A 26,504-nucleotide genomic window follows, 5' to 3' on the forward strand; every position below is an offset into this window, starting at 1 on the left:
TAATATCATAATTGACTTTTTAATGTAAAAATATGGTTTTTCGTTAAAATAAACAGTACCGGGAACTTTTCGTTAAAATTCCCTAAATTAAGAGTACAAAACAAGAACGCAAAAATCCAATAAACACGTCTACGCCCACTTCTTATCAGATGAAGGAAGACGGATTCTTGATCGTTTCTATTGATGCGACGATATTAGGTTCTTTGCCCCCAAGGAGTTAGATTGCAAGGGCGTATCTGGTGGTATCGTATATAAGATCACGGCTGCATGTAAGAGTGGGCACTGCAGAGAGACGTGGTAACACCCGGTCTCAACCCGGCATCAGATACAAGTTATAATTCGGAAAGACGTGGAACATGTAAAATGTACCTAACCAACGTTATAATTCATAAAAATTGTTCGCTACCAACAAGAAATAAAAAATATTAAGAGCTGTTAAATGAGCATTAATGTTGTGCAGATGAGTTGGTGGGTATCTCACTGAGTTATCCCCTCTAGGCCACTGTTCGAGGCCGCCACGGCCCCAATTTTTTCATTAATTCTGCACAGCGTTTGTGTCGTACGTGGGCTCCGCGCGCGTCAGCTAGGTCATCAATACAGCAATATATATGGGTACCACCAATAATTTTTTTTTGTACTTTATAGCATGAGAAAGTTTCCAGAAAAACTACAAATTGTAATAATTCTCCCGCTAAATTGGCCTCTGCGTACGAGTGTCCAAGTGTCTTCCAACGCTGCGAGGCTTAACGTTCAAACTCACGGAGGAGACGACGACGTAACAGTCCGCAGCATCATGTTCCTGTCCCTGAGCTCTCCTATCCCAATCGAGAACGCCCTCATTCCCTTCAAACCGAGGTCCTCCTGCTCGCAAACACCCGGAATCCGATCACATCCACTCCCCTCAAATCCACTCTCTCTTCCTCGCTCAGCAGCAGCTGCTGCGGCTTTCAAGGAAGAGACGAGACAGTTTGCCCCTGGCGGAGACTTCCCGCCGGATGAGGAGTCGCTGCCCGCGGGTCTCCGGCGAGATTTGATGCCGAGGCACGTGGCGGTGATCATGGACGGTAACGTGAGGTGGGAGAAGCGGAGGGGGTTGCCGGCTGGGTCCGGTCACCAGGCCGGTGTACGGTCGGTCAGAGAGCTCATTGAGCTGAGCTCCAAATGGGGAATTGGAGTTCTCACTGTTTTTGCCTTTTCGTATGATAATTGGAATCGGTCCAAGGTCAGTTGTTCTCAAGCTTAGAAAGTGCTTGCTTTACATTTTTGGTTGAAAGACGTGATGTATTCATGATCTGCACTTGTAGCGTTGTAGGTTGGAGGTTTTAAGTTCAGATCTTGTAAAATGACAACTTCAATACTAAGTGTTTGTTTGATAGAGTTCAACTAAAGACAACGATGGATCAGAGTCTAACATTGGGTGGTTATAATTAAAGCATGCTAGTCAGGTGACATACTAGGATCTAGCGCCTATGCCCCTAGATGAAGCGTAGGTGGACTATGGATCCAAGAGTCTAACATCGGGTGGTTATAATTAAAGTATGCTAGTCGGGTGATGGACTAGGATCTAGCGCCTATGCGCTTAGATGAGACGTAGGCGGACTAGGTGAATTTAAGTAAACTTATTATATATTATACAAATAAGTGTTTATTTACACTTAAAAAACTATACTTATGTTGAGAATTTGAGTTTATTATTTTAATTAAATTTATCATTTAACATATTACATACAAAAATATCATAATTTTTGCTTTAGTATTTTAGTGAATTTGATAGTATGAGATGAAAGTTCAAGTGATTACGAGTTTGTTGTACTTTACGAAATAGTTTTCAAATATCGTACGAATTTATAGTGAATTTTAAAAGAAATAAACTTGTCAAACATATGATATAAAAAGTATTGGTTGAGTAATGCACCATTCCTTTATCAATTAAAATGTTAGGCGGCACAACCTGATAAGAAACAATTTAACAAAAAAAAAAAAAAAGGGAGTTGGTCATGTGAGAAAGGGAGAGAGAAACTCTTTCTTCTTCGTTGAAACCAAGGTCCAAGAATAGCAAAGCCATGGTGGTCTTTCTTCATGATTCAAAACTTATGTTGCACAATATCTGCACAACTATGATGATCTTCTCTCTTCCACAACCTACCCGTTGGGTGGTCATCGAAGGTCCTCACAAGTACTTATTTGGACTTTCTGGTGGTCCTGGGTCCATACATGCATCCACCTCTTACTAGAGTATCGAACATGGAAAGCTAGAGTATAACGCAAACGGGATAAGCAAATAAATATTTTTTTTCATGAAGTCTAGGCTGTTGTAGAGGGATTGAGCATTCCTTTGAACACAATGAGAAGATCTAGGGTAGAAAGTAGCTCCCCAATTACTCAGAGAAAGTCTTGCCTGGGGAGTACGGTTGCAAGATTGAAACTCAAAGGAAATTGACATTTCACTTTTTATTTTATTTTTTAAACTAAAAATTTTAAACTTGTTTGGTAACTACTTTATGTTTTCTAAAACTAAAAAGTGAAAATTACTTCTTTGAGTTTTCTTTAAATTTTTTTAAAACTAAAGTAGTTACCAAACTTGTATTCAACTAAAAACTAAAACTGAATCAAACGGTCCCTAAATTATTATGTCAAGTCGCTTTTAGTTAAAGGGAACTTTAACAAAAAGCTCCCGGTACTGTTCATTTTAACGAAAAACCACATTTTTACATTAAAAAATCAGTCATGATACTATTCAATATCCCACCACTTCATTGTGTTTATAATTTTTTTACTTTTTTAAAAAAGCACGAATTTTGTTTTTGGTTGTTCTGTATGTCTTTGGAAATGTTTAGTGATTTGGTTTTGGTTGTGTAGATGGAGGTTGGATTTTTGATGACATTGTTCAAGAAGATGATTACCGCCGAAATCGACAATTTGGCAAGGTAGCACCTTTTTTTTTTCTTTTTGTTTTTGTTGTTCTAATTTAACGTTACATGTTTGAATTCATCATATTTCTGCTCATGTATGTTGAAAATGTTTTAATTTTTTTCTCTAATAATGCGTTTACTAATTCATAATCAAAATCAAAATACATAGTTGGTATGCTAAACTAATTTCCTTTTGTTTCGACAGGGACGGTGTCCGAATATCGATCATCGGAGATTCATCAAAGCTCCCAAAGTCTTTACAAAAAGTGATAAGTGACGCGGAGGAGAGAACGAAAGACAACTCTAGGCTCCACCTTATTGTGGCAGTGAGCTACAGCGGAAAATACGACGTTGTGCAAGCATGCAAAAGTATTTGTCATAAGGTAAAAGATGGCCTTGTTCAGGTGGACGATATCAATGAAAGCCTCGTCGAGCAAGAACTCGAAACTAACTGTACCGAGTTTCCCTGCCCCGATCTTCTCATACGAACTGGTGGCGATATTCGAGTCAGCAACTTCTTGCTGTGGCAGTTGGCCTACACGGAACTTTTCTTTGTATCTGCTCTTTGGCCTGATTTCGGGAAAGCTGAGTTTGCGGAGGCTTTGACTTCGTTTCAGCGGAGGCAGAGGCGTTACGGTGGAAGATGAAGAGGTTTATAAGTGATCTGAAGTTGCTAATCTGCTTCTGTTTTATAGTTGTGTTCCGCATGTTGCAATAAAATGTTGTATTATGTGAATGACAGTACATACATACATACATACATATATATATATATATATCACCATCAAGGGGTGGATGTGTTATGTAATGAATAAGTTGGTTTGCGGAACCACCATGCAGATCATTAACAAGAACAAGGATACTTGTGCTCCTAGGTAAGTATGTGGTTCTTGATTATGTCTAGCAGCAGGTTAACCGAAGATATTCCATTTGCCTGGATTTAGCATGCATATGGAAACCCGGAAAGCTTAAGGCCTTAATCCGTAATTAGAGAACCTAATTTCTTATGCTTCAAGTCATGGTGCTTGTTGATGCACAATATCGGGTCGATTTTGTACAACTTAGATGCGACCGTAAATCACGCACATAAGAACACAATGATATATCTTGGTTCACTCAAGTTGGAGCTACGTCACGTTGATGTAGATCCGGTTTCACTATGTAGAATGAGAGTTACATTGTACATAGAGGCTTGGCTAGCTAGGCTTTGCCATCCTCCTAAAGTGAGGGTGATGATCCCTTTTATAGAACTTAGGTTTCTCTCTCAACTTACATACTTCATGGGCTAAGTAGTGAGACCTAAATATTGAGACACAATTTATGGTACACCAAGTTTAGGGTTTGTCATTCCCTTGAAGTAAGGGTGAGTGATCTTTTTATAGAAAGAGTTTTTCTCTGTTCTTACATACTTCATAGGCTAAGTATCGAGGCCTAAATATTGAGTCCCAATCAAGATACTAATTTACATTTATATTTTAGAATATTTGAGTTCTAATTGTATTAATAATGATTATTTTTGTTTTGTAAAAAATGTGAATGCTTGAGTGAGAAAAAAACCTTTTTATCACATGTGCAATGCATTGTCGAGTGTCACATGAGGAGAGAGAGAGGAGAGGAAGGTGCATTGCATATGTTAGATCATGTTTAAAGGAGATGTCAAAATTTTTACATCAAGGGTTGGGGGAGTGAGCTAAGCTTTATAATGAGCTAGTAACAATATGGTTCAAATTCGCCTTTGACGAGAATCGAACCTCAAACATTTTACTTACAAGTGAAGATAAATACCATTAGACCGTAGTACTAAATGACTCAGGAGATGTCAAATTAAAATGTTAATTTTTTTTTTTACAGTTATGAAGTTTTTTATTACAACCAAGATGTTAAATTAATCAATAAGTGACGAAAAATAAAGAAACATGTGGGCCATCATTAAAATAAAACAAAAAAAATTGATGTTGCCTTTAAATTTGGCAGTAAAGTAGAGAATGTCATTCCAGGTAGGATTTTGAATCTCCTTTAGAACCAGAAAACCCTTTATTTCGTCAAAAACAGTCTACGTAAGATTTTGACATCTCATATAGAGATGCTCTTAGTATCTTTCTAGCGAGCAACACAGTAAAAGAGATCTTAACGGATCCGGATTCCCTCCTGACCTTTAAAAACTGACCTGCTGAGTAGGCTATCGTGGCCATTGAGATTTGATCAAATGGCTACAATTATTATAACTTTTAGAGGGCCCCTTATTTGTAGCCATTAGATCAAATCTCAACGGCCACGATGACCTATTCAGCATGCTCAGTTTTTAAAGGCCAGGAGGAGATCCAGATCCCTCTAAATATTCCAAGTAGGCCGCTAAGACAATCTTAGTAACTCTGGTCTTCTTTATGTGAGGTTTGGCCCAAACATTTACTCGAACGTTGCAACGTTATCAGATCAATGAGTCAAATGGGAGAAAAAATAAAAAGGAAATTAATGAAAATGATTTGAAAATTTTGAGTTTTAATTAAAATGATACAAATGTGTTGTAAGTGAATAGTATCAGGAGTGATTTTTTAGAGTAAAAATGTTATTTTCGTTAAAAGTCAACAACACTTGTGAAGCCAAAAATAATCACAAGGCGACATGTGGATTTTTGGAAAAAAGAGGGCAAAAATACCCTTGAGGTACAACGGGGTTCCTACGAGCGAGCAACAGGCAATCATCTTTCAACCAAATCAAAAGTGCTCAAAATAGGTAACAAATTCAAAGTTATTTCATCCATCCTCATCCTATATTTTTCACAAGGCAATTATTTCATAACCTTCAAAACATCCCATATAAATTACATAACTCCCAAAATATTTATTCCAAAAATGTGTTGATTAACCAATTAATGGATTAATTGTCTAATTAATCCGTTAAATCACACAATAGACCATAAGTTACACCCTAAAAAACATCCAAAGGGGACCGGCCACCCTATCCCTATAAATAGGCTCCCATTTTCACCAAAAGATCATTCCAACACTCTTGCAAAACTCCCAAAAAGCTCTCTAAACACTTTTCTTTCTAAATTTTAACTTTGGCATCGGAGGTTCTTCGGTCAAAGCCCCCCAATCATCGTGGGCGCGTGAGGTTTTTAGCCTTAACCAAATGTGTTAGTTGTTTTGTAGGTGCAATTTTGTCTAAGATCAAGGAGGAAAAAATTTGTATTCACAGCATCGGAAGTGTTTCATTAAAACTCTCAAAATAAAATGAATAGCAACAAAACTGACAGGGACGCTCCCTTCCTGCTACAGATGCATGATCAAACCTATACCAAAATGCAGTGCATTTCCAATGATAATGATTGAATAATAATGTGGTGGATAGCAGTCCCAAATACGGGAGAAGATTCTAAAAAAGTAAAATATTAGAGGTAGGTGTGGACTTTGAATTTTGATTCCTTCTGCCTTTGGTTTGGTATGTTGAAGGTTAACCAATGATGTTCCCTTTGCTTGGATTTAGCATTTGGAAAATTTAAGGTCTTAATCCTTAACTAAATGACCTAATTTGGCTTCCACCTAATCCTGGAATATTGCAGGTTAATTTCAATTAGGAAACTATTATTAGCATTTCAAAAATTTCATTATACATTACTCACAAATGTATTTTTCTTTCTAATTATAGAAAGTTTGGAGTACTAATAACTATTCTATTTCAATTATTCTTCAATACTAATGCTTTAAGTCAATGATGTCAACGGAGTAGGTTTCTTTCCCCTTCAAATTTATCTTTCTTTCAGTTTCCTCGTATTTAAATGGTTGCGATTAAACCACGTCAACATCTATAACTTTCCGATCACATCTATATGTATACGTATAATGTACTTTTTAACTTTATCTCTTATTAGCAAAGATATGAAGATAAAAAGCGTTGTGGTGACACAATGGAACTTTTTTGTTTTGTTGACTAAAAGTCTAAACCAATGACGTCCCATTTTTTAAAGGAAGATGCTAGTTGCTGGAGAATGTAATTATTTTTCTATTTTTTTAATTGTGAGTTTTATCCAGTAGGGGATCACTAATTTATTTCAGGTGGGCCACCAAGGACATTGATGTCAACGAATGTCTACCCTTATCCACAAACCATGATCAACCATAATTTATGATTAATTAATCTCATATTAGCCTTCCATTTAATCATTTAAAACGTATCAACTATGTGAAATCATCAAGGTAATCATAATTTTTTTTTTAGTACATAAAAAATTAGGAAAACTAATGAAAAGGGCTTGAAAACTTTGAGTTTTAATGATAAGGACAAAATAAAGGGTAAAGTGAATAGTACCAGGATTGACTTTTTAGTGTAACAATGTGGTTTTTCGTTAAAGTGAACAGTACCGGGTGCTTTTCGTTAAAGTTCCCTAAAAAATTTTACACTATAAGAAGGAAAGAGTTCGGTGAAGTTACACAATAGACAGCCTAATTTGATATCGAATTCCCTATCTACAAGACTCGAATTTAAAATCTTTCATTTTCAAGTGAAAGAAAATATCACCCGACTGTATTACTAAGTGAAATCAAGATAATCATAATTAATTACCCATCCGGAAATAATCAAATTACCCTTGGACAAATCGTCCTTTTTTGGTTTTCACAAAACCTGGTGCTCTCCAGCACCCGCTGCGCCGCCTGGTTTTCCCTTCCTGTACCTGTCTTCAAAACCGCCAATCAAACCTCTCCACCTCACGATACCAAAAATTTAACTCTCCCCCAGCCCACGTGGCCGTCGACCAATGGCTAACTAACAGGACACGTTAAGGTCTTGACCGCAGGGGATCAAATAATTTCGGAAATTTAAATTTGAGTTAGGTGGATAAGGAATTTAAAAACCGGCCCCTCTTGCATGTTAATGGGAGTTTGGAACGGTCAGTGCAGCGGAGGTCCGAGCTTTTGTCTCTCTGGTTTCGTCGCTTCGAGAAGCTGAGGGGATAATTGGATTTATAAAAAGGTTGAGATTTTTGGGGTTTTTGAACTTTTATTTCTTATTTTCTGTTTGGTTGGTGGGAAAATATCGAAGTCATGGGAAAATCGTTCAGGGACTCTCTTAAAGCGCTTGAAGCAGATATTCAGCACGCCAATACTCTGTAAGTCTCCGCCTTCTCCTTCAATTCAATTATACGCTAAATTTAGAAACTTTTTCATAGAAAATTTCCCATTTTTTTTTATATTCATAGTTTCGATTTAAAGACTGATTTTTTTTTTTTGGTAGATTTTTGTTTTCAAAAAAAAAAAAAAATTCTTAGGATCGTCTAGGCTTTTTTCTTTTGGGGCCAAACCAAGATGAAAAATCGAATTATGTATTAATGATGAGGGTTTTATTTATTTTGTGCATTTATTTGAGTTTAGAGATGTAATAATTGTGGAATGCTTGTTGATCAAATGCTTTGTTTGGCTCTCTGTTTTTTCAGGGCCTTGGATTATCCGAGGGAGAAAGATGGAGCGCGTCTTCAGATGAGACTGTCTTACTGTCCGGCGGCCAACTTTTTCCTCTTCCTTGTCCAGTGGACTGACTGTCACCTCGCCGGAGCGCTCGGCCTGCTTCGAATGCTTATTTATATGGTACATTCTTTTTTCCAAATCGAGTTTCGTTGTTATGTCAATGCGTGATTTTGTTTTCGTGTGTGTGTGTGTGAGAGAGAGAGAGAGAGAGAGAGAGAGTCGCCTCGCCGGAGCACTCGGATTGCTTTGAATGCTTATTTATATGGTACATTCTTTTTTCTAAATCGAGCTTTGTTATGATGTCAATGCGTGATTTTGTTCTCGTGAGAGAGAGAGAGAGTAAAAGGAATTTGAAATGGATTCCTCCGGATGTTTGCTGCATTAGGAACATTTTTTGAAGTACAACAGTAGTATAATAGCTGGTTTACATTTCCTGTTATTTCACCTCAAACAAAAGAGGCTATGAAATGAGAGAACTGATGGCCTATGGTGCGTACTATGAGAGATCTGAGGGGACCACGTTTTTTCGACTGCGGTAGTATGATTGCCGGGCCTGCTGGCCTATTGGGATAGCAGCCTTCAGGGTGTTGGGTTCAAGTTTTTGGTTGGTCTTTATTTTCTGGCATGCTTTGCAATTTCACCATCCAGTTTCTCAACCTTTAATTCGTTTATGGCGTACTATCTTCGGAAAATGTAATAATTTTATTTGACTTCTTGTTTGGTTGTGGGAATATGATCGATTTCTGCAGACTTATCCAGATGGAAAGACCACCATGTCTGTTTATGAAAGGAAATCCAGCATCAGAGAATTTTATGGTAAGTGAGATTCAGTAAAGATGTACGTAAATGCTTATTGTAGTAGTATTATTCGTACGCAAACGCTTAATGCTGCAAGTAAAACTTCTTGGGAGGCAGAGAAGGGGGAGGTGGGAAGGCTTTGGGGGGCACGGGATATAATTTTTTTTTCTTCGATATTCATGGATATGTTTTCTGAACACTTATATTTTCATGGACAGCTGTCATATTTCCTTCTTTGCTGCAACTTCAAAGGGGAATCACAGATGTGGAGGATAGGAAACAGAAAGAGATTTGCACTGCCAGATACAAAAGAAGGGATGAATCCGAGAGGGGAAAATTCTCTGAAATTGACTTTGAAAGAGAAGAAGAGTGTGGAATTTGCATGGAGGTGAACAGGAAAGTCGTTTTGCCTAACTGCACTCATACATTGTGTTTGAAGTGTTATCGAGACTGGTAAGCTTTTTGGCCTTTTTTTCTTGTGTTTTCTTTATAGTTTTCAACTTAATTGTATACAACATATTTTTGTTGTATCCATGAATTATGTTTCTGTTGCGCGAGAGTGATTTCTTGTCGATGCTTTCTATGCTGCGTACCACAGATTGAGCGAACTGAAATTGTACCTTGAATACGTGTTAACAAACTTAATTAGGTCATCTTTTCATTTTTGGAATACTCTCGTGCACATTGGACCATTTGTATTTTTAATGTTTTTGTTCGTAATAAGATTATGGTGTTAATTTGATTTTTATGTGCACGTTTATTTATCCCCATGTCTGGGGGAGCATTGTTCTCCGAAATCATTGTACCTTCTCCATTACGTCTTTGGGTTACTCTTTTGGCTCAGGTCAAAGTTTAAAATGGCCAACAACTTCTCTCAGAATTGACCTTGCTTAAATACATAATACTGATGTGTAAATCTGGAATTTGAATTTCATAAGCTTCATGACTTGCTTTTTGGACTTAACTTTTACTCGTTTAAATGCTTTTTGTTTCCATTCGTAATATCGAGCAGAACCTGATGTCTCCTGTTTGTTTCAGGCGTGGTAGGTCTCAGTCATGCCCCTTTTGTCGCGATAGTCTCAAAAGAGTCGACTCTGGTGACCTTTGGATCTACACTGAGAAATGCGATACTCTCGATTTATCAACAATCTTAAGAGAGAACCGCAAGAGACTATTTATGTACGTTGAGAAGCTACCTCTTGTCATGCCAGATCCTGTTTTTCTACCCTACGATTCTCATGTCCGGTGAGCCTCATGTACAGCTTTCTTTCGGAAACTATTTGTATATAACATGCCTTCTTGTACTGTAATTTGAAACCTGTTAACATTTTAACATGTAATTGCACTTTGCTCATAGTTTTGATTGGCTTCAAAAGAGTAATTTATATGTTATGATTCTTGTCATACTTTCGTTCCATTTTTCTCCTTTTTTGAATTTCAATCATAGCTTGAACACAATATAGGTACATCAATTTGATTCGCTTTACATAATGCTACGAGATGAAGAAGAACGAGAGTAGTATGGCGTTGGATCGCGAGTCACGATCCATTGTCTTGAATGCGTACGTAGTCTGCGTAAAAGCGAGGATGGTCTTCTTCTGTATGAACATAGGCATGGCCTCCATGACTGGAAACATCAAGACCTGCAATTTCGTCATCAACAGAGATCCTCAAAATGTTGAGCTTGTGAAGGGTGTAGAAGAGAGGACCCATTGTCAAGCTGACCCAGCCCACAATGGCCAAAAGCTCAGCCACTTGCGCTCCGAGCAGCCCCCACCCGCCGCCCATGAAGAGACCATAAGGCCGTACTGTACCGACGGCGCCGGAATTATAGGCTTGGACCACAAACTCCTCTTTCGCAAACAGCCCTGTAAATATCAAACCCCAGGCACCACACCCACCATGCAATTGTGCCGCCTCTAGGGGGTCATCGAATTGTAGCTTTAGGGCCAAGATGTTGAGCCCGATTAAGACCCAAGCGGCGAAGAACCCGCAAACAACGGCAGCCCACGGCTCAACCACCGCACATCCTGAAGTAATCGCTACAAACCCACCAAGCACTCCATTGCAAACATCTAGTGCATCCCAGTGGCCCACTAGCAAGCGCCGGCCGAACAGGGTTACGATTCCAGCAGTTGATCCGGCTAACGTAGTCGTAACCGCCGTTCGACCCACGCCAGTCCAATTCCCTTGATCGCTTGTGTTCGGATACGCCACGAGAATCTTATCAAACGAGCCCGGGTTAAACCCAAACCAACCAAACCACAATAAGAACGTTCCAAGCACCACAAGCGTCGCGTTATGGCCTCTAATGGGTATGGCGTTCCTGAACGCGTCGAATCGGCCCACTCTGGGGCCTTCGATGAAAGAGCCCCAAAGCCCGGCAACCCCGCCGACCAAATGCACCACGCCACTCCCGGCAAAGTCAATGGCCCCAGAGGTGAACAATAAGTTACTCGAGTTTGGGCTAAGCCATCCAGTGGACGACCACACCCAATGAGCCACCACAGGGTACACAAACCCGGATAGGAAGCAAGAAAAAATGAGGTACGCACTAAACTGGGTACGCTCGGCAACAGACCCACTGGTTATACCCGCAACAGCTATAGCAAAAGCCCATTGGAAAAGGAAGAAGCTGTAGTCATAGTCGTAGGTGGAGTTGGGAATGTCCTTGAGAGCAAAGAAACTTGTACCAATAAAAGGGTTGGCATCTGAGCCTTCTCCGAATGCAAAGGCAAAGCCGAAGAGGTAGTAGGAGAGGCTACCTACCACAGCATCGACGACGTTGGTGAGCATTATGTTCAAGGCGTTCTTGGCTCGAACGGAGCCGGCGCAGAGCATGGCAAAGCCGAGCTGCATGACGAAGACTAGGTAGGCGGAGAAGAGGAGGTAGATGGTGTTGATGGAGTATTCGACGCTTTCCTCCCATGAGGCGGCCATGAGAGAGTTAGAGAGAGAGGTGGTTGGTAGTGAAGAGAGGTGGATGATATTTGAGATGGGTTTTGATAGTTTTGTTTGTTATGTGTATAACTTTATAATCAGAGGTTTGAAGTTTGAAGGGTAGATGTATGGTGAGTGCTTGTGCGGGATATTTCAAGGACTTGTGGTCAATGGGTGGATAGGCTTATCGACTCGGCCGTTCCCACTCAGTTGATTGATTTTCATATTCGGTTTTCTATTTCAATAATACTATTTAGATGCATAAATCAATTTCATTTGGTGACATACTCATTAAACTTTTTTTCATTAATGACTGATGCTAAAATTGAAGTTTATAATTTTTGGAATTAAGTAATATAGAGAGAGCGAGATGTGTTTGTAGGGTTGTGTAGAGTAGACTTGTAAACGGGTCGGGTTTGGGTCAGGTTTAATCCGACCCGTTAAACTAACGGGTCACCCGAACCTGACCCGTTAAGCTAACGGGTCATCCGAACCCAATCTGTTAATCTAATAAGTCACTCGTTTCACCCGTTAACAATTTATTTATTTATTTATTTTTGCGTTCCAATACAATTGGATATATAGTAAACATACAAGGAACTACGACTTGGATTTCTCCTCCGTCTGGTTTTGGAACTCTTCCTGGAGGCTCTCGAGCGCCTCTATGCAATTTGAAGTGTCACGAATCCCTATTTGTGTGAAAATATCGGAGAGCTTAGAGTGGTCGGGGACAATCTCGCTCCTGAGGCGGTCGAGTATGGAGCAGACCTCGAGGTGGAGGCCATCGTCTCTTGGATCAACGAACGACTTCGTGGTGCTGCGGGAGCACTGGGTGTGGAGAAGGGAGACGACTTCTTCTATGTCGTCGTTTAATCATAACTCATTGACGGGGAGGATGTCGAGTAAAGTGGAGAGATCGAGGATGAGCTCGTGGAAGCTGTTTTCTAGATACTCGGTCTAGAGGAAGAGCCACATCCTACTGCCGTTGGAGGAGTCTTCCAGAAGGGTCTAGATCCTCTGGAGCAGGATGTAGAGCTCTTGGAAGCAGATGATGGCGGAGTAGGAGAATACGACGGTGGAGCTGCGGATGATGTCTTCTAAGAGGATGGAGAAGAGGGTTGACCTACAGATCAAGGAGTGGGAGGTGCAGCGCATAAGGAACTGGAACGACTCGAGGAAGGAAATTTCTTGGGAGAGATGGTGGAGGGAGCGGAGGACCCAAAGTGACCCAAAGCGGCTCGGGGAGGATTCCAATATAATTTATAATGGGTGCTAACGGGTTGACCCAAAGTGACCCGTTATTTAAGGGGTTGTTAACGGGTTCACCCGTTAGCGACTTGACCCATTAAGCATCCACCCAAATACTAATATTAACGGGTCAAGTCAGGTTGAGTTAATAGGTCGGGTCCAAAATGCTAGGTCTAGTGTAGAGCATGTGTCATTCCCCATACGCAACGCCTTTATTTATAATAATAAGGGAGAGAAGAAATTATTCTCCTCTAAGGAATACAAGTCCTAATAGGGTAGAATAACTAGAATCAAATCTAATCCAGGATTTACAAATCACACTTAAATAAGAAGTTTATAACACTCCCCCTTGGTGTTGTCTCCTTTGATGTAACCCTTCTTGAGTTGTTCGATGCATGCTGCGTTGTCTTCATAGATCATCGTCGGGACGTCAACAACGGGGTAAAGATCGCATGAGCTTTGAATATGGTCCTCAACTGCTCCTAGGTAGAAGCATTCTCAAGTTGCTTCGTGTAGGGCGAGAATTTTAGCATGGTTAGACGAAGTGGCAACTATGGTTTGTTTAGTTGACCTTCAAAAGATTATGGTGCCTCCAAAGGTAAGACATAACCCATTTGAGAACGCGCCTTGTACGGATCAAATGAGTATCTTGCGTCGACATAACCAACAAGGCGAGAATCGACTTGAGATAAAGGGGTGTGACATCACTCGAGGATCCATAGAGATAGAACAAGCCCAGATCCATAGTACCCTTAAGGTAGCGGAAAATGTCTTTAACACTAACCAGTGTCTGCGTGTTAGTACATTAATGTATCTTGCCAAAAGATTAACAGCGAAAAAGATACCGGGTCTAATGCATTGAGCTAAGTACAATAAAGCACTTATCGCACTTAGATAAGGAACTTCAGGCTCCAAAATCTCTTCATCATTTTCCTTCAGATGGAAGGGATCCTATTTTGCATCTAGCGATCAAACGACCATATGAGTGCTCGAAGGCTTCGCTTTATCTTCATTAAAGTGGTGCAACACTTTCTGGGTGTAGTTCGATTGATGTACTAAGATTCCATTTGAATGGTGCTCTATCTTAAGACTGAGACAATATCGAGTCTTTCCTAGATCTTTCATCTCAAATTCCGACTTTAAGTGCGCGGCAGTTTTCTCGAGCTCTTCAGGAGTTCCGATGAGATTCATGTCGTCGACATAAACTGCAACAATCGCAAAACCAGAATGTGACTTCTTAATGAACACACAAGGGCATAGTTTGTTGTTCACTTATCCCAGACTAGTTAAATACTCACTTAGACAATTATATCACATTATTCCGGATTGTTTCAAACTGTAGAGTGAACGCCTCAGCTAAATTGAGATCATGTTCTGGGGTTTAGAAATATTTGATCCAGTCAATGTAAGTCCTTCGGGAGCTTTCATATAAATTTCCGTATCAAGATCCCCATAGAGATACGCAATTACGACGTCCATCACCTGCATACTCAATTTTTCGAAAACTACCAAACTAATAAGGTAGCGAAAAGTAATCACATCCATAATAGGTGAATAAGTTTCATCATAGTCAATCATAGGGTGTTGTGAGAAGCCTTGCGCAACATGACGAGCTTTGTAACACACAATTTTGTTCTTCTCATTACGCTTCCGAATGAAAACTCACTTGTAGACAATGGGCTTCATATGTGGAATAGTAGGAGCTACAAGTCCAAACACCATATGATTCGCAAGCGAATCGAGTTCGACTTGGATTAATTGTTTTCATTTTGACCAATCAGTTGTATGGTTGGGTCGCAACAGGCCTTAGGCAGACCAATATGACTTCGTGCAATATTGCATGGCCCCAAACAGCAATCGGGAGCTTGGTACGTATGACCAACGATCGAGCAATCATTTGTAAGCGCTTAATGAATGCTTCTGCGAGGCCGTTCTGGATGTTCAACTTCAACCCCAACCGACATGCAATAGTCATCAAAAGTTTTAGATGTGAATTCTCTAGCATTATCCAATTGAATAGATTTGATCGAATAATCAGGGTGGTGAACCCTGAGCTTGATAACCTGAGCTAATAGTTTGGAGAATGCAGCGTTCATTGTGGACAACAAGCACACGTGTGACCAACGTGTGGAAGCGTCAACCAAAATCATAAAATATCTAAATGGTCCGTATGAGGGTGAATCGGTCCACAAATGTCCTCCTGAATCCTTTGTAGAAAAATAGGAGGATTTGAACAAATCTTGTCATAAGAAGGCTTAATAATAAAAAGTTTTCCCATGGAGCAAGTTTGACATGCGATTCCTTGAATCGAACCTAAACTTCGGGTTAGTGGATGTCTGTGTGATGATTTGAAGATACGGTGCATCGTTGTTCGTCCAGGGTGTCCTAAACAATCATGCCAAAGTGTAATTTCGTGCGCAATCCCAAAGGTAAGGCCGGCCACATAGTGGCTTTTTATAGGGCGTATGGTTGTAGTATACAAACCACTCGGGATACGCTCCATCTTCTATAGAATACGTTTTTGGCCATATTCGTAGGAAGTGATGAACAAAAATTCAACTCCATTTTCTACATAGGTTTCAGCATTGTAATTATTATCTCTAATGTCTTTGAAACTCAACAACGTTCTTCAGGAACGTGGAGAATATAATGCCTCATCAATGGTTAAAATTGTACCATTGGACAACATCATACGTGTCTTACCGTATCCTTCGATCAGGTTGGATGGTCCTGAGAGGGTTGTTAAAGGTGCATTCTTAGGTATGAAGTTAGTGAAATAGATGCGTTCACGCAAAACTGTGTGTGTGGTTGCATTATCTGCCAGACAACTAACTTTCCCATTAGTCATACCTAGAATAAAAATTAATTTGAATCGGTCACATACATAAAAGTTCTAAAAAAATATCCATTATTGAAAAAGGATGGTAATTAATAAAAACTTATTATCCAAGAACAAATCACCAACAAATAAGGGCAAATTGTGCAAAATTAAACCAAAAAACAAGAGGGGGGGTTCGGCCACTATGTGGAATTCGGCCCCACTATTCTAAAATTTAACTAGAAATAGTTCATGTCTAAGATTCTAATCTTCCATAGGGGTGGTACTTTCCGGTTCATCCACTTGCATAAAGTTTGATTCAAACTTCTTACGACAAGAATCCTATTTAGCTACAACCTTCTGGGGAGCACGGCAAACACGGGACCAATGGTCATTTGAACCACATTGATATCACATGTCTGCATCCATGGTTTCAGGTGCTTTGCCATTATTCTTGAAGTTTAGGGTCTTAGGAGCGAGGTTAGGGCGCTTCTGGGCTTAGTTTCCTCCCTTAGGTGGGCTTTGGCTCTGTTGACCTTGACGGGGTGACTTCTGGCCGCCCCTACCACACCTATATTGGCATTTTGGGCGTTGTTTTGTGCTATAATGTGCTTCAAGCACAACAGTCGCCCCAATAGGTTGAACTTGATGATTTTTCATCAACAACTGATTCTGCTTTTCAGCAAGAAGTAAAACAGAGATCAAATCTGAAAACTTAGTGAACTTCTGAGCCCTATATTGTTGCTGCAGGACAATATTAGTAGCAGAGAATGTCGAATAGGTCTTCTCCAGGAGATCTTCTTCGGTCAAGGTCTAGTTGCAGAACTTGAGAAGTGATCAAATTTGACAAACTTCAAAATTATATTCATTCATAAACTTAAAGTCTTGGAAGTGCAAATGTTGCCAGTCATGTCTTGCTTCATGCAACAAGATGTTCTTTTGGTGATCAAAGTGATCAGCCAAAGCGACCTAGAGTGCTCGTGGATTATCCTTAGCAAGGTACTCGGTTTGCAATGCATCATGAATGTGTCTTTGGATGAAGATCATGGCAGTGGCTTTCTCAGCTTCGCCAACCGGGTTGTCCGTCTTATCTTTAACGGCGGGATGCAAATTCTTTGCAATGAGGTGGAGCTTCACATCTTGGACCCACTTGAGGTAGTTCCTTCCAGAGACTTCTAAAGCGGTGAAGTTGAGTTTGTTCAAATTCGACATGTTCCTATCACAAAATAAATGGACAAGATGTGGTTAGTGTAATGGAAAAAGAAAAAAAAAATCAATCCATTCACATAGGAGTAGAACATTCAGGTTCTAATAGACATGTATTGGTTTAAATTTACATGAAAAAACTTTGGGTTTTCATAGGTGATGTTTTAAGGAAAACTTCAGGTTTCAAACAAGGCATGTTTTTAGAAACTTCAGGTTTCAAAATAATTATGAACTTCATGTTCATGTGTTCCTGCAGACAAACACAAATATATATACAGAAATATGCAACAAAAATATGCAAATAGATCTTCAGGGTCTATTATAATAATTGAATTAATTATTTGAACTTTGGGCCAAAGATTAAAGTGTGGGTGAAAAATTATAAAACCCATAGGACCTAAAAAATAAATAGGCAATACATTTGGGGCCCAAAATAAGGGCTAAAACCCACGGGTGGGCTAATCAAATTTGTATTGTGGTCCATGCCAAAAAACTGGGCTTAGATAGACACGGGTTGATTAGGCCCCAAAAAGAATTTGGGCTGCAAGCCCAGTAGTAGCAAATGGGCTGCAAGAACCGGGTCTAAAAACAGAGGCCCAGATGGGCGCTGATCAGATGCAGAGCGGTGCAGGTGCACCGATGCACTAGCTACATGCTAGGATCGTGTGCATGTAGAACACGGATGCACCAACACGGGGCTGAGATATGGTGCATCGTGGGCACAGGGACATTAAAACCCTACTGGCTGGTGTTGCGCTTTAGGTCAAGCCCTAGACTTGGGTCGCATCAAGTAAGCCTAGTCAGAACAAATTTCCATTGCAAGCCGAGAAGGCTAACCCAATTAGGTTTGAGTTTTAGCAAAAAGAACACCCCAGCTTCGCTAAGTGTGGTCACCGGAGACGAAGGTCAGCGTCGCCGCTTTAGACGGCAGTGTTTACGAGTCAAGGGTTTGACATGGAATTCGATGGTTTGATGAAGAAAAAAGAAAAATCTCGATATCCATAAACCAAAAACCCTCGAATTCGAATCCATGGAGATTCATATGAATCTCGGCCAAAATCAAAGTCGACGGCGACTGCAGGTCGTTAAGGATCGTAGGGCATTGCTACAAGCCATGCAGGACACCGTGAAGTGTTTTAGAGTTTGGTAGATGGACGACGTAGTGGGTCTGGGTTCCAAAGGCGTGGAGCTTCTGGCTCCGATGTAGGCTCGGGTCATAGGTTCGAAGAACCCTAAAATAAATTTTCGATTTTAAAAAAAAAATTAATTCAATGCATATTTAATTAAATAATTTAATGAATGAACATATATAGGATGCAATTCATGGCAATAACAATTCACATAATTCAACAATTATGGATATAATGCATACGCAATTTATGTAGAATCTAAAATTAAAAAAAACGTAAAGTTGGGTCATGCATTATGGTGAGTGTTCATGCTATCAAGGCTGCAAAAATATCGAGATAAAAAATGTTGTTTTGAAAGAACTTGATGGCTTGATGATATTGGTGAACTGGTTTGATGCAGAAAACTTCCACGTCAGATTCCTAAGTGCAGCAGTAGGAGCGTGCTAATGATGTGTTGTGGCCTATATCTATCTGACAAGGAGAGGAGGGCCAGCATCATTAAGAAAATATAGAGAGAAAGATGTGTTTGTAGGGTTGTGTAGACGATGTGTCATTCCCCCTACGTAGTGCCTTTATTTATAGTAATAAGGGAGAGAATAAATCCTTCACCTCCAAGGAATACAAGTCCTAATAGGGTAGAATAACTAGAATCAAATCTAATTTAGGATTTACACAATCACACTTAAATAAGAAGTTTATAACAAGCCTTTTATTTTCAACTTGGTATCAGAGCAGAGTTCGATTTTTTGTTGTACTTTGTGGTGAGCGCTTTTCAGTAAGTGCATAAAGCTAATTTTCTTCGTGCACCCACAACCCATAAACCTGAGTGTGAAGATTGTCCACAACAACAACAACAACAACAACAACAAAGCCTTTTCCCACTAAGTGGGGTCGGCTATATGAATCCTAGAACGCCATTGCGCTCGGTTTTGTGTCATGTCCTCCGTTAGATCCAAGTACTCTAAGTCTTTTCTTAGAGTCTCTTCCAAAGTTTTCCTAGGTCTTCCTCTACCCCTTCGGCCCTGAACCTCTGTCCCGTAGTCACATCTTCGAACCGGAGCGTCATTCGGCCTTCTTTGGACATGTCCAAATCACCGGAGCCGATTTTCTCTCATCTTTCCTATAATTTCGGCTACTCCTACTTTACCTCGGATATCCTCATTCCCAATCTTATCCTTTCTCGTGTGCCCACACATCCCACGAAGCATCCTCATCTCCGCTACACCCATTTTGTGTACGTGTTGATGCTTCACCGCCCAACATTCTGTGCCATACAACATCGCTGGCCTTATTGCCGTCCTATAAAATTTTCCCTTGAGCTTCAGTGGCCCACGACGGTCACACAACACGCCGGATGCATTCTTACACTTCATCCATCCCGCTCGTATTCTATGGTTGAGATCTCCATCTAATTCTCCGTTCTCTTGCAAGATAGATCCTAGGTAGCGAAAACGGTCGCTTTTTGTGATCTTCGCTAGATTGCTCCGGTCATTAGTGTGGATAAGTATATAAATGGATAGAGATAGGAAAGCAAACACAAGATGTACGTGGTTCACCCAGATTGGCTACGTCCACGGAATAGAAGAGTTCTCATTAATTGTGAAGGGTTTACACAAGTACATAGGTTCAAGCTCTCCTTTAGTGAGTACAAGTGAATGATTTAGTACAAATGACATTAGGAAATATTGTGGGAGAATGATCTCGTAATCACGAAACTTCTAAGTATCAGAGTGTGGTGTCGTCTTGACTTGCCTTATCTGTCTCATAGGTAGATGTGGCATCTTCTCTGGAAGTACTCTTCCTCCATCCAGGGGTGGTATCTTTAACTGGTGGAGATGCACAAGGTAATGTATCAATTTCACTTGAAGCTTACTTGTAGTTTCAGGCTTGGTCAAGCGCGATACAAACCATGTAGTAGGAGTCCCCCAAGTCGCCGAGTTAGGGGGTCTGCTGAAAGAGGTGACAGACAAGGTAAGCAATCAGAGTTCCGACTGATTGTTCACCTTCTCCCCATCTTGTAGCAGCATGAAGGATAAAGAGAAGAAAAATGAGAAGAGATGATATGAAATACTTTTGCTTTTGAAGAAGTAACTTTCCACAGGCTTATTCTTGAACTGAGCTGGAGGGTTTTCTGGTTTCCTCCAGAGTATAAGGCCGACTGAAGAATTTGAGGGTCAAAACAAGTCCATCAAATCTAGAGTACGTTCCACCCTGCTGATATGGGATACTTTTGCTTTTGACAGAGTAATGGATGTATCGGCACGTGTGCTGTTACGCTTGTCTCCACATGCTTCCTTGTATCCTTCGCACTTGCCCTATCTGTTCCTCAAGCAGATGCGGAATCTTCCCTGGAAACATAAGATGTTGAAGATGAGTACTCGAGAGCAATGCCAGGTAAGTAATCAGGTAAGGGGTTCCAGGCAGTCAGTTCCTGGCTGGAAGCTTGATTCCAAGTGCTGACTGATTGCTCTCTTTCTCCTTGTCTTGCAGGTAAAAACAAGGCCAAAGGAAAAGACAGGGAAAAAGCATGATATGGGATACTCTTGCTTTTAACCCTGATGATATGAGATATTCTTGCTCTAGTATAGCTTGTTTGCAGAGGTATTATCGGGGGGAAAGAAAGCTGAATATTTCGAAAGGCTTCGTTGGGAGTGCCCTCTCAGATATGATGAAGGGTTGAGCATTTTTGCAGGTCTGCCTGTCTGTTGGGGATGGAGGTCGACATATATAGGAGTCTCCCTAACAAGTAGTAATGCTATTCCTTTACCCTGCTTGGTCATAGCACGGTAGTGGGAGCTGCCAGTTTCACATGTTTTAACTCTGTCAGAGCACTTTGAAAAAGTGGTCTGTGGTATCTGGCTCTCGAGATTCGGAGAACGATGCCTCTTCGATTTTTGAGAAAGCAATCATGCTGGGGGTCTGGCTCTCGAGATTCGGAGAGCAGTGTCTCTTCGATTTTTGAGAAAGTAATCATGTTGGGAGTCTGGCTCTCGAGATTCGGAGGGCGGTGCCTCTTCGATTTTGGAGCAAGCAATCTTGTTGGGAGTGTTGTCTCGAATGTGAGTAAAGGTTGGGCATGTTTGCTAGTCTACCTTGCCACGAAGCACAAAGGTTGACACACAGGGACTTTCCAATTATCCAGCAATGGTACTGTTCCTTTACCCTCTCTTCGATTTTGAGAAAGTAGTCATGTTGGGAGTCTAGCTTTCGAGATTCGGAGGACGGTATCTCTTCGATTTTGAAGCAAGCAATCTTGTTGGGAGTGTTTTCTCGAATGTGAGTAAAGGTTGGGCATGTTTGCTAGTCTACCTTGCCACGAAGCACAGAGTTTGGCAAACAGGGACTTTCCAATTATCCAGCAGTGGTACTGTTCCTTTACCCTTATGGGTAATAATATGGTAGCTAGACCTTCAAAATTTATGTGTCTAAACTTTGTTAGTGCTGTTTCTTTGCTATTCTTTTACCTTTCTTGGTCAGAGCGATGTAGTGGGAGCTGCAAGCTTCACGTGCTCAACTTTGGCAGAGAACTTTGGCAAAGTTATCTGTGGTACCCATGAGCTATTGTTGCGTGTGGGAAGTGGGTGATTGAACAGTAAGATTCATGTGCTTTCTACTTCACCAGAAGTCTTCGACAGAATGCCCATAATTTCTGCAAAGCTGAGTGTGCGTGATCTCTGAGCAGCCCAGCTTTTGAGAAAGCGAGCGCCTCTTCGATTGATTCGGAGAACGATGCCTCATCGATTTTTGAGAAAGCAATCATGCTGGGGGTCTGGCTCTCGAAGATTCGGGGAGCAGTGTCTTTTCGATTTTTGAGAAAGTAATCATGTTGGGAGTCTGGCTCTCGAGATTCGGAGGGCGGTGCCTCTTCGATTTTGGAGCAAGCAATCTTGTTGGGAGTGTTTTCTCTAATGTGAGTAAAGGTTGGGCATGTTTGCTAGTCTACCTTGCCACGAAGCACAGAGGTTGACACACAGGGACTTTCCAATTATCCAGCAATGGTACTGTTCCTTTACCCTCTCTTCGATTTTTAAGAAAGTAGTCATGTTGGGAGTCTGGCTCTCGAGATTCGGAGGACGGTGCCTCTTTGATTTTGGAGCAAGCAATCTTATTGGGAGTGTTTTCTCGAATGTGAGTAAAGGTTGGGCATGTTTGCTAGTCTACCTTGCCACGAAGCACAGAGGTTGACACACAGGGACTTTCCAATTATCCAGCAGTGGTACTGTTCCTTTACCCTTGTGGGTAATAATATGGTAGCTAGACCTTCAAAATTTATGGGTCTAAACTTTGTTAGTGCTGTTTCTTTGCTATTCTTTTACCCTTCTTGGTCAGAGCGATGTAGTGGGAGCTGCAAGCTTCACGTGCTCAACTTTGGCAGAGAACTTTGGCAAAGTTATCTGTGGTACCCATGAGCTATTGTTGCGTGTGGGAAGTGGGTGATTGAACAGTAAGATTCATGTGTTTTCTACTTCCCCAGAAGTCTTCGACAGAATGCCCATAATTTCCGCAAAGCTGAGTGTGCGTGTGACAGGTGCTGACAAGGCTAGAAAAGTAGGTGCCTCTTCGATTTCTGAGATCGGCCCTCGTGGTCTCTGGGGAGCCCAGCTTTTGAGAAAGCGAGCGCCTCTTCGATTTCTGAGATCAGCCTTCGAGGTCTTTGAGCAGCCCAACTTTTGAGAAAGCAAACGCCTCTTCGATTTCTGAGCAGGCGCCTCTTCGATTTCTTAAGCTCCGTCGAGTGCAGATTTTTATAGGGGCTGGCATTAAGTTCCAAAGCACACTTGAATCTCCACCAGTAGAAGCTTCATTCTTGCACTTCTAAGATCTTGATTTGTCCGACCTCTTCTCTCTTCAACACCTTTGAAAATGTCTGGCCCCTCCGACCGTCGTTTTGACTTGAACCTTGTTGAAGAGGCAGCCCCGCCTTCTCCAGACAACATATGGCGCCCATCCTTCGTCTCCCCTACTGGTCCTCTTACCGTTGGGGATTCCGTGATGAAGAATGATATGACCGCTGCGGTGGTGGCCAGGAACCTTCTCACTCCCAAAGATAACAGACTACTTTCCAAACGGTCTGATGAGTTAGCTGTTAAGGATTCGCTGGCTCTCAGTGTTCAGTGTGCAGGTTCTGTGTCTAATATGGCCCAACGCCTATTTGCTCGAACCCGCCAAGTTGAATCATTGGCGGCTGAAGTGATGAGTCTCAAACAGGAGATTAGAGGGCTCAAGCATGAGAATAAACAGTTGCACCGGCTCGCACATGACTATGCTACAAACATGAAGAGGAAGCTTGACCAGATGAAGGAAACTGATGGTCAGGTTTTACTTGATCATCAGAGATTTGTGGGTTTGTTCCAAAGGCATTTATTGCCTTCGTCTTCTGGGGCTGTACCGCGTAATGAAGCTCCAAATGATCAACCTCTGATGCCTCCTCCTTCTAGGGTTCTGTCCAGTACTGAGGCTCCAAATGATCCCCCTCTGGTGCCTTCTCTTTCTGGGGCTCTACCGACTGCTGAGACTTCTCCTAAGCAACCTTTGTGAAGGCTCCCTCTTGTGTGTTTATTTTGACTCATGTATATGTACATATTTGTAGCTTATCGGGGATATCAATAAATAAGCTTTCCTTCATTTCAACGTATTGTGTTAGATACACCAAAGCCTTCTTCGCTAAGTTCTTTGAATTTTCTTTTGTTGAAGCTTGTATGTTGAAGCTTCCTGAGTGGCGCATGTAGGTTGGGGTAGTGTTCCCTTAATTTTCCGAGTGAGGAAAACTTCTCGGTTGGAGACTTGGAAAATCCAAGTCACTGAGTGGGATCGGCTATATGAATCTTAGAACGCTATTGTGCTCGATCCTGTGTCATGTCCTTCGTTAGATCCAAGTACTCTAAGCCTTTTCTTAGAGTCTCTTCCAAAGTTTTCCTAGGTCTTCCTCTACCCCTTCGGCCCTGAACCTCTGTCCCATAGTCGCATCTTCTAATCGGAGCGTCAGTAGGCCTTCTTTGCACATGTCCAAACCACCGTAACCGATTTTCTCTCATCTTTCCTTCAATTTCGGCTACTCCTACTTTACCCCGGATATCCTCATTCCTAATCTTATCCTTTCTCGTGTGCCCACACATCCAACGAAGCATCCTCATCTCCGCTACACCCATTTTGTGTACGTGTTAATGTTTCATCGCCCAACATTCTGTGCCATACAGCATCGCCGGCCTTATTGCCGTCCTATAAAATTTTCCCTTGAGCTTCAGTGGCATACGACGGTCACATAACACGCCGGATGCACTCTTCCACTTCATCCATCCAGCTTGTATTCTATGGTTGAGATCTCCATCTAATTCTCCGTTCTTTTGCAAGATAGATCCTAGGTAACGAAAACGGTCGCTCTTTGGTATTTATTGATCTCCGATCCTCACCCCTAACTCGTTTTGGCCTCCATTTGCACTGAACTTGCACTCCATATATTCTGTCTTTGATCGGCTTAGGCGAAGACCTTTAGATTCCAACACTTCTCTCCAAAGGTTAAGCTTTGCATTTACCCCTTCCTGAGTTTCATCTATCAACACTATATCGTCTGCGAAAAGCATACACCAAGGAATATCATATTGAATATGTCCTGTTAACTCATCCATTACCAACGCAAAAAGATAAGGACTTAAGGATGAGCCTTGATGTAATCCTACAGTTATGGGAAAGCTTTCGGTTTGTCCTTCATGAGTTCTTACGGCAGTCTTTGCTCCTTCATACATATCCTTTATAGCTTGGATATATGCTACTCGTACTCCTTTCTTCTCTAAAATCCTCCAAAGAATGTCTCTTGGGACCCTATCATACGCTTTTTCCAAATCTATAAAGACCATGTGTAAATCCTTTTTCCCATCTCTATATCTTTCCATCAATCTTCGTAAGAGATAGATTGCCTCCATGGTTGAACGCCCTGGCATGAACCCGAATTGGTTGTCTGAAACCCGTGTGAAGATTGTCCACAAAGAAGAAGAAAAAGTGTTGCTGCTGCCATGAAGGAATAAAAAAGGAAATTAAAGTATGAGTCATTGCTGCCTTGGAGAAAAGATATTAGGGAAAAAAAAAGTTTTGCCATGGTATGATACGTCTCCTGTCATGAAGGATTGTCCACAAAGAAGAAGAAAAAGTGTTGCTGCTGCCATGAAGGAATAAAAAAGGAAATTAAAGATTTGACGATGGGGCGTGGCTAGGACAAGCATTAGCCGCTTATCTTTGGTCTAGAACGGATGTCTACCGATGCATTTGAAAGAAAAAAGAGAAAAAAGGAGGATGAAAAAAAAGAGATGAGAAAAAGACTAAAAAAAAAAAAAAAAAAAAAAAAGGGAGATTGTCTTCAGGTTTTTGAAATGGTTTGCATTTGTTCCAACGTGCCAAGAGATTTATTGGAGCTTTTGAAAAGGTTTGCGTTAGTTCCAACATGCCAAGAGATTTATTGGGGCTTTCGAAAAGGTTGTTAGTTCCATCATGCTCATAGGTCTTGTCGGACTTTTGAAAAGAGGCTATTGTTCTAGTTGGACTTTTGAAAAGATTGACGTTTGTTTTAGTTGGGCGTTCAAAAAAATACGTTAGTTCCAGCGGATTGTGATTTGCTGAGCTTTTAAAAAAATTGGTGTTATTTCAGCATATCAATGAATATTTCCTTCACGTGCGTGGTCCACGTGAGGGCGAATGTTGAATTTACAAAGTTTCAAATTATATTTTATTCCTTCTGGCGAAGTGAGAAATCTTGAGTTTTAGGGGTTGTAAAAAATATAAAATAAAATATTTTAAAGATTGATTTAGTTAGGGAATTGATAAGATTTGATTTGATTAGGTCTATTTGATGTGATTTAGTCTATGTTTTTCTTGACTTGTGGACAAATGATTGCTTTGATTTATTTTCCATTATTACTCCGTCGTTTTCTTATATGGTACCCGATTGCTTTCACCATGAGATGATGATGATGATAATGATTTTAGTATGGGACATATT

At 40.9% G+C, this 26,504-nt stretch overlaps 3 protein-coding genes across 3 annotated transcripts; 2 read left to right on the forward strand and 1 right to left on the reverse strand.

The window, feature by feature from the left end:
• The first annotated feature begins 631 nt into the window (after positions 1 to 631).
• Positions 632 to 3,851, forward strand: LOC126615339 (cis-prenyltransferase 4, chloroplastic-like). Its single transcript, XM_050283158.1, has 3 exons — positions 632 to 1,222; positions 2,860 to 2,927; positions 3,118 to 3,851. The coding sequence occupies exons 1-3, from the start codon at positions 647 to 649 to the stop codon at positions 3,557 to 3,559; spliced, it is 1,086 nt and encodes a 361-aa protein (XP_050139115.1). The 5' UTR covers positions 632 to 646; the 3' UTR covers positions 3,560 to 3,851.
• A 3,915-nt stretch (positions 3,852 to 7,766) lies between these two features.
• LOC126615342 (E3 ubiquitin-protein ligase AIRP2-like) lies at positions 7,767 to 11,012 on the forward strand. Its single transcript, XM_050283162.1, has 6 exons — positions 7,767 to 8,019; positions 8,344 to 8,494; positions 9,124 to 9,190; positions 9,391 to 9,625; positions 10,211 to 10,417; positions 10,636 to 11,012. The coding sequence occupies exons 1-6, from the start codon at positions 7,955 to 7,957 to the stop codon at positions 10,661 to 10,663; spliced, it is 753 nt and encodes a 250-aa protein (XP_050139119.1). The 5' UTR covers positions 7,767 to 7,954; the 3' UTR covers positions 10,664 to 11,012.
• Positions 10,580 to 12,237, reverse strand: LOC126615337 (ammonium transporter 1 member 3-like). The gene has a single exon (XM_050283155.1). The coding sequence runs from the start codon at positions 12,110 to 12,112 to the stop codon at positions 10,712 to 10,714; it is 1,401 nt and encodes a 466-aa protein (XP_050139112.1). The 5' UTR covers positions 12,113 to 12,237; the 3' UTR covers positions 10,580 to 10,711.
• Positions 12,238 to 26,504: the final 14,267 nt, after the last annotated feature.

Source organism: Malus sylvestris, chromosome 3, assembly GCF_916048215.2.
Source record: "Malus sylvestris chromosome 3, drMalSylv7.2, whole genome shotgun sequence".
In the NCBI taxonomy this organism is placed as follows: Eukaryota; Viridiplantae; Streptophyta; class Magnoliopsida; order Rosales; family Rosaceae; genus Malus; species Malus sylvestris.